Source organism: Sus scrofa, chromosome 10 (genome assembly GCF_000003025.6).
Source record: "Sus scrofa isolate TJ Tabasco breed Duroc chromosome 10, Sscrofa11.1, whole genome shotgun sequence".
In the NCBI taxonomy this organism is placed as follows: Eukaryota; Metazoa; Chordata; class Mammalia; order Artiodactyla; family Suidae; genus Sus; species Sus scrofa.
In genome coordinates this window covers 33,045,138-33,053,200 of record NC_010452.4, presented here as the reverse complement: position 1 = coordinate 33,053,200, position 8,063 = coordinate 33,045,138, and the positions used below count along the sequence as shown (strand labels likewise).

Sequence of the window (8,063 nt, the reverse complement as noted above, 5' to 3'; positions counted from 1 at the left end):
AAGCTTTCTTTCCAGAACTTGCTATCAGATGGAGCTGCTGATAGGATGCATATCTCAGGAGGGAGTCAGGAGATGGGAAACTCCTGCCCCCAAGGGTCATGCTACTGCTGGGCTGTCACTGATCGGCCAGGCCTTCCCCTTTATCACGAGGTCTGACCTTCCATCCAACGTGTTCCCTCAGCTGCTTGCTCCTCTCTCTGCCCACTATGCCCATGATGGCCCCATCTTGTGTCTCCCTTATAGTCCTACCAAAAACCTCCTCAAGTTAGGGAGCGTCAAGCTATCACCCCACTCTTTCTCCTCCCCACTAAGGAACTTCAGACTCATGGAAGGAATCTGAAGTCGAGAGGATATTGAATTCAGTAACCTTTAAAAAAACAGCTGTCAGCATCTCTCCTCCACCACCAACCCCCATCTCCAGTCTGCAGGAAGAATCACAAGGTGACATTTGTTGACTAATTCCCATCCAAGGGTCCCTGTGCTAAGTCCTTTTCATGAGTTTTCTTCCACTACCTCCTTGTCTTAGTGTCTCCCAGTTCACAGAGGAGGAAACTGAGGGTCAGGGAAAGAAAATGTGTAGCCCAGCATCCTACAGCTAGAGAGAGACCAAGCTGGGCCTGGAACCCAGTCTGACTACTTGATCACCACTGCACCAGAAGGCCTCTGGACTGACTGGTCAGGGTCAACTGCAGGATTTGAGAGGTAGAGATGACAGAGGGCCTGCTCGAGAGAACAGCAGGTGAGGGCGTCAAGAGTGGGATCGGTGTGGCTGGATTGAAACTCTGAAGCCCACATTCTCCTCCTGTGGTTTGCCCTTCTTCCCCCCCAGGGCCTGAGAAGGGGACACTCCCTCTGGCTCAGGTCCCTTCAGCATTCCAGACACGCCTCTTGTGAGCTGGGGACAAGGAGGAGGTGGAGACCTGAGATGGAACTGCCTTCTCCCACCCCCACCTGCCCCAGAGTCCGGGCTGTGTGACCATGCATTTGCCACCCACCCTCTCTGGGCCACGGTCTCCTCCTCTGTGAAATGGCTAGGGAGCAAGAGTTGGCTTCTCTAAAAACCACAGTTCTCTGGACCTGGGGATCCTCTGGCTCCCACAGGATTAACCCTACAGGAGGGCTTGGATTGGGGCCGCCTTCCCTTTTACTCCTAGTGAAACGTGAGGAGGAATCAGTAAGGAAGGAGGGGAGGTGAGAAGGGGCTCCTGAGTTTCCCATGTTTAGGTGTAGAAGCCCCTGGCCTCCTTGGGCATTGAGGGCACCTGAGTCAGTCCCCACCTTGCAGGACACAAGTGGGCTCAGACTGGACTGAAGTACAGCCAGAGGCAGGAGTGACTGCAGCTGCTGTCTCTGGGCTCAGACCACTGACCGTAGAAATGCTGGAAGGGTGGGGAGGGGCAGGGATGACTTCATGGAGGAGGCATCAGAGCAGATCTGGAGGACATTAGTGAGTGGGCACTTGGGAGCAGAGGTCCCAAAGTAGGAAGGCACAGGAGCACACAGTGGTCTGGGGTAGATGGAGCGCTATGAGGGGAGTGGGAGGGACCAGGGCCAGGTCCTGGAAGACCTGAATGTGGGATGGAGAGACTTGAATTGTCTCCAGGTGGCCCACTTTCAGCAGGGGTTTCAGAAATCCCTTGGTTGCTGGTTGCTGTATGAACTGACCTGAGCAGGCTGGAGGCAGGGAGGTTGCTAAGGTGGCTGTTGCCAAGGTCTGGTTGGAGGTGATGGAGCCCAAACAGCTGAAAGCTGTAGAAACAGTACACGTTGCCAATCTGGTTTCTTCTAGCATCAGGGAGCTGACTACTTCTTGGATAGCAGTCCTCCCCTTTGGGCAGCTCTGCTGGGAGAAAGTTCTTCCCTTTTGGGGTAGTAGGTGAGTACAGGGATCAGGAAGGAGATGTGATTCCTCTTGCTGGGTTTCCCAGGGCGATAGAAGCTTGGGGGAAAGTGTGGAACCACCAAGTTCAAGCTGACACGAAGGAGCTCTCTGACCTGTGTGTGTGACTGACCCCTACCCTCAGGGTGCCCTGGCTATCTGTGGCCAGGCTCACTGAAGCTCCTTAAAGTGGCCCCAGAAAAACAGCAGAGCAAGTGGAGAGATATTTATACAATTGGCATATATTTTATTTTTTTTTATAAAAGGCAAAAGAGTACATGTATTGAGTGGAGGATTAAAGGAATGAAGACCCTATTTAGAGTCTCCCAACCCCCATCCCTAAAACTGTAACATCTGCTATATATATTTTTTTTTTTTTTCAAAAGAGCAAACATGAAACTTATGACCTGGACGTCACCCCACCCCCCTCATGCCTGCATTGTGACAGAAACACATCACTCTGCTCCTACTTTATGAATAGCCAGAGCTCCACACCTGGGCTGTGACCCCCTCCTCCCAGCCCTGCTCACATTCCCTACAAAGCCTATAGAAGCCCCCACGGAGGAAGAAGGGCAGACAGGCACATACTGAGAAACACAGGTACCTTGACCCCCCTCCACGTGGAGCCCCTGAAAATTCAGGCCCCTAGTGCCTTTCCTCACACGTGGACACACCACATTCCCCCTTCCTCTGGGCCTCACCCACAGCTAGAGTCCTTTCCACGTGGTCCCGTGCCATGAATATCTGGGAAAACTCACACACACATGCACATGCACACACATTCACCCACCTGCTGCCCGTTCTCTCTCTTTGGGAGACAAAGAGCTATCTTGGCCCTACTTCCTGTTTCACCACAGCTTAGGTGCAGTGGACTGTTGGGGCAGGATGGAAAATCTCCAAGGGGCCTGTCTGGAGGGGTGGCGGTAGGAGTTTCTTAACCCGGGAGAGGAGTCAGCAAGGGGGCTTCAAGGGGGCTTCAAGGGAGCAGCCCCCGCACAGTCAATGGATGCTCAAGGGAGGGGGCAGTGGGGGGGTGCCTCCTGCCCATTCGCATCTACTCCTTGTGCTTTACTTGGGACAGCTTCACATTCTCCTCGTCAGTGGAGGGTGGCGGTGGCTCCAGGTGGCAGCCGATCATGAGCTGGTACACGAAGACACCGGCGATGGAACCCAGGAGCGGAGAGACAATGGGCACCCACCACCAGTGGCGGCCGGTCCTGGGGGCAGACAGATGTGGTTAGGGCCGGGTGGGGCAGCGCAGAGGGGAGGCAGACATGGGCAGGCCAGTGGGGGTGGAACTCACGTGAAGACTTCTGAGCCCCAGCCAGCAATGGCAGTGAAGAGGCGAGGGCCGAAGTCCCGGGCAGGGTTGACGGCATAGCCAGAGTTGAAGCCCATGGAGGTGCCAATGACCAGGACCACCAGGCCCACAGTGAAGGCCTCCAGGCCACGGGGCACGGGGTTGTTGTTGGGGTCCACAATGGCCAGCACGCACACGATGAGGGAGGCTGTGCCGATGAACTGGGGAGTGGGGACAAAAGGGTGAGGGGAGCCCTCTGGTGCTGCCTTCCACCCCGACTTCCCTCTACTCCTAGAATCTTGGCATCTCCTGCATTCTGCCTTCCAGAGCAGTGGGGCTAAGATTTTTGCTGGTGAAATGTCGAGTCCTGTCCCCAAGCCGGCCCCCTCCCTGAGTTCCCTTCACTCATCCCCAGCCCATACCTGGTCGAAGAAGCCATTGACCATGTCCAAGTGTCCAGAGGGGTAGGTGGCAAAGATGCCAGCTGTGCCATTGGGGCCTGAGACTATAAGCTGGTTGTTGGCGAAGGCCCAGATTGCATCTGGTGACAGATTAGATACCAAATAGGTGAGGGCAGAGGCCTGAGTCCCACCTACCTTCTCAGGCTGGGTCCACCCTCCCAGGGGTCGTAGGTGAGTGTGATCACCACTTTATTACTCTGGAGTGAGGGGTGGAGGGTCTGAGTTTCCATTGTTGCCCAACTCATTTCTTTCCCCTTGTGCCCCCACCCTGGACCTGCACGTGAATGAGTCATGAGCTCAGAGCCTGGACAGGCCCCAGTTAGTTGTCTGTCATCGAAAGGCCTGGTGCTAGCAGGTCCCAGACAGAGGGAGGGGAGCAGTGGAAGAGTGCAGGATGGGAATGCTCACCATAATACAGCCCAAAAATGATCCCAGCACCCAGGAAGGCTCCCAGAGTCTGAGCCAGGGTATAGACGGGCAGCTTGATCCAGGGTTCACGGGCCAGGAAGCACATAGCGAAGGTCACAGCAGGGTTCAGGTGGGCCCCTAAGCAGAGGAGAGATGGGAGCCCCTGTTAGCCCCTGCCTACCACAGTGGGGAGGCCAGGGTTCCCCCCATCCCATGTTCTCCCTCTCTGGCCCTGGTGAGCAGGGGTGCAGAGAAGGGTTTCTTGTGCAGAATGGCAGGTTGGACTATGTAACAGACCAACTCTGCTAATCTCTGATTCCAAGCTGAGCGCCTAAGGTTCTAAGTATCAAATTCCTCCTCTACTCTCCTCTTCCAAGGGTCCAAAGCTAAGGCATGGCTATACCTTGCCCTTGGGAAAGCTCCCCACCCCATCCCATTCTTTAGGGGACACCTGGTGGAAGTTCTGTGGAGGGCTGATGGCTGAGGGTCAGGGGAAGGCCTTACCAGAGACCTGGCCGGCAACAAGGATACCCAGGGTGACAGCGAAGCCAAAGGCCAGGTTGATGGTGAGGAAACCACCATGAGTGCCCCGGCTGAGCACGACCTGTGCCACGGAGCCACAGCCAAACATCTGTGTCAGGAAACAGAACAAAGCAAGGAAAGTGAGGCTCAGCTGAAGACCAGTGACTCCTGCTCCAGAGGGAAGGGAGGAAGCCAGCTACCTCCCTCTGCCTTCATGGGGAGACAGGAGGATGAGAAGCCCTTTCATGGAATCAAACCCCACCCTCTCTTGTGGCAATTATACCCCACAGAAGAGGCAGACATGCCCTCAATGTCCCAACTCTTAATATAACAGGGTCCTATGGAAGGGACTGGGCTCCTATGATTAGGGGCCCAGAAGATGGCTGAACTGCCCTCACTGATTTTCCTTGACTCTCTATGGGAGTGGATGTAAGGGGCACTCTCACCTGAGCAGGTCCTCCCCCAGCCCCTCAGGCCTGGCCCACAGATGTGGGAAGGTTCACTTACCCCCCACCTGCAGCTGCCTCCCTCTCTGCCCCAAAGAGGAGCTGGGGTGGGGGTGGAGGGCACGAAGGAATAAGGAGGAGTCTGGGAGTCAGGCTGGCTTCTCCTGAATCTGGGGTGTCAGAACCCCTGACTCTCCTTGTCACCCTCTCAGCACCTTTAGCCTCCTTGGCCTGTCCCTGTCCCACAGCCTCCTCTCTCTACCCACTCTGCCCTCCTTGCCCCCAGGGGTCCGGGTTCCCCACCCAGATTTGGAGGTTTTAAAGAAAGAGATCTTAGGGGCTTCTCTCACTATTCATAGTCCAGGACCCCCAGCGCAGTGGACGTGGGGAGATTGGTTCTAAGCTTCCTGCCAGAAATGGGATTCAAGGGGACTAAGGTCCCCCATGTCCTGCAAGCCTAGGAGGGGCTGGATATCTGTTCCTCTTGTTTGAATGCAAATATGCTTTGGTACCACCTGTAAAGAGCTATTGTTCTGAGCTCCCCAGTGCCCCCCAAAGCTGCTCCAGCCCTGCCCTGGCTCTCCTCTCCCACCTCACCATAACTGAAGTGTTTATGCTGACCTATCAGAAATTTTCCAAGACCTGTGCTAAGGACCCTTGTCCTTTCTGATGGGTCAGTGTCCCATTGTACTGGATTGTTAAGCATTTTGATTATCCTCCTTCAGGAGGACCAAGAGATAGTGGGGAAGCCAGCGGGTGGTGATGCAGGGCAAAGGTGTACAAGCAGGTGAGAGCAAAGATCAGAGATTGTAAGTGTGTGTGTGTGTGTGTGTGTGTGTGTGTGTGTGTGTGTGTGTTAGAACAGGCACGTGAGGGTCTGGGGCACCCTGCCTGGCTTGGCAGGCCCTGGCCTCGGCTCCTTGCCCATCTGAGGCCCAAACCTGGCTCCATCCCAGGAGGGCTTGGAGGGGGAAGCTGTCAGAGCCAGTTCCACCACCTTGGGACTAATCTTCCTCTTCCTCCCCGCTCCTTCTCGTCTCCTCACCTTACAAGGGACCCCAGAGAAAGAGGCTTCCCGCTCCCTAAACCCAGCCCTCTTTCTGCCACTGTAGGCTCTAGGGCCCCAGCCCACAGAGGTATGCAGGCCAGCCCTCACCCACCACTCGGGGGTCTCCCAGCCTGGTCCCTCCTCCTTGGGCACGGACATCCAGTGCCTCACAAGCACCTGAGCCTGGAAGCCTTCAAAAAGGTAACACCCTCCTTCTGTGGTCAGGGATAATAAGCCAAATGCTCCTAGGGCTCAGCAGGAGGCCTGACTGCTCCTTTGCAGGAGTGGGGATGGGGAGGCGGGGCTGAGACTTGGGTGGCAGTTGGGAGGCCCTTCTGTGAAGGGAAGACAGCTTCCCCTGTCCTTACTGCTCTCAAACAGGGCTGGACCCTAAATCAGAGAGGGCGTGGGGGACACAAGGCTCTGGGGGAGGAGGTGTTAAGCACCTGCCCGCCCACCCCACCCCCACTTCCTAGCACAGGAGAGAGAAGGGATGACTGGCAGGACCATGAGCTGGGGAGGGGCTGTTGATAATTACCCTGCCTGGCTTCCCCCCTTCCTGTTCCTGGAAGCCAGAGAGTCTCAGCCCTCCTCTCCCCATGAAACCTTGTGGGGTGGGCTACCCAGCCCTACTTGTCCCTGGTTCCTCTTCCTAGTCCCCAGGGAGCTGGCTGGTCTGTCTTACCTAGGGCTGGGACTGGGACACGAGCAGGGTACTAACTGAACCCAGAAGTAACCCAGAGAAAAACAGGTGTAACCACAAGAGTGGCTGAAAATCAGAGAGTAACTGGGACAGGAAATGGAGCCCCATAACTGGTGTGTCCTCCAGACCCAAGAAATGCAAACAGAGTCGCCCCGGAACAACCCAGAGCATAACTGGCGTAACCAGGGAATAATTGGGATGGGGAATAACTGGGGTAGGGAAGTGTCCCTCTCAGAGAACCCCCAGAGTAACTGAGATGCTTCTGCACAGAGGCTGACAGCATCTGTCAGGGTAACTGACCAGGTCTAGGAGTCGCTGAGCACTAGGGGTCAAACTTTAATGACACCATGTCTTCTGTGCCTGAGGCAAGGCTGCCTTCCACTGTCTCCTATCTTCAGGATCCTCCTTACTTCCCTCTCTGCTGTGTGCTGTGTGGCTCCCGCCCTCTGCCCCCAGCCCCCGTGGCAAACTGTCCTCACGTCAGAGGAACTTTTGGACTTTCTGAGGCTTAATTATTCATTAAAAGCCAGGCATCCCAGACCCAAATAACCTAATGGGACCCATTTGTCACAGCTCCCATTACCTCTCAGGTCTGGGACTCTGGAAACCTGGGGAACTGTGGGAGCCAGAAAGGGCTGGAGGTCCCAAGCTGCAGAGTGACCCTCCCTCAGCCTGTGGGATAGGTTCCTGTGAGAGGGTAAGCTATCAGAACTGTCACTGGGGCATAACAGCTGTCATTCTGGCAAGAGTCAGAGCTGTCATAGACGGGGTTACAGCTATGGGTGAAGAGTACTCTGGAAGGGGTGAAGTTTGCCGCGGGGTTGGGGAGGGTCGATCAGAGCTGGGAGAGGAATCGGGGCTGTCTTAAAAAACACAGCTCCTCCTGTGCACAGCGGGACCGGGACTTGTGGGTCTGGAGGCAGAAGGGCTTCTCTGGGTCCCTCCACTCACCACGAGGATAAGGGTCCCCAGGCACTCAGCCAGTGCCTGGCGAAGCAGCCGGTAGCGGATATGGAGCATCTCCCCGCAGCGGGTCACCAGCTCCTTCTGTCGACCCATGGCAGGGGCAGGCGGCGGCGCTGTCAGAAGGCGGGTGGCGTCAGGCGCGGCAGCAGTGGCGGCCAGCACCGGGTGGCGCCCTTTATAGCAGCGCTGCGGCTCGCGCCCCGCCCAGCCGCGCGCCTGCCGCAGGAGTTGGGGGGCCGCCCCCTCGGCTCGCCTAGGGGCTAGAGGCGAAGCTGGATTGGAGGAAAGCTAATGAGGGAGGTAGGGGTATGGGGCGTGAGGAGACTTTGG

At 56.3% G+C, this 8,063-nt stretch overlaps 1 protein-coding gene across 1 annotated transcript; it reads right to left on the bottom strand.

The window, feature by feature from the left end:
* AQP3 (aquaporin 3 (Gill blood group)) lies at positions 2,916-7,827 on the bottom strand. The gene is made up of 6 exons (NM_001110172.1): positions 7,719-7,827; positions 4,553-4,679; positions 4,049-4,186; positions 3,602-3,720; positions 3,183-3,400; positions 2,916-3,096 (listed from the first exon to the last, which is right to left on the bottom strand). Exons 1-6 carry the CDS (start codon positions 7,824-7,826, stop codon positions 2,934-2,936), a joined length of 873 nt encoding a protein of 290 aa, NP_001103642.1. The 5' UTR covers position 7,827; the 3' UTR covers positions 2,916-2,933.

What these genes read in the sequence shown, in the direction of transcription:
- AQP3 (NM_001110172.1), bottom strand. Translation starts at nt 7,826, where the DNA reads ATGGGTCGACAGAAGGAGCTGGTGACCCGCTGCGGGGAGATGCTCCAT. An exon ending in TCAATGGCTTCTTCGACCAG is followed by an intron (nt 3,401 to 3,601) that starts GTATGGGCTGGG and finishes CCCACTCCCCAG; the next exon opens with TTCATCGGCACAGCCTCCCT. An exon ending in TGGGGCTCAGAAGTCTTCAC is followed by an intron (nt 3,097 to 3,182) that starts GTGAGTTCCACC and finishes GTCTGCCCCCAG; the next exon opens with GACCGGCCGCCACTGGTGGT.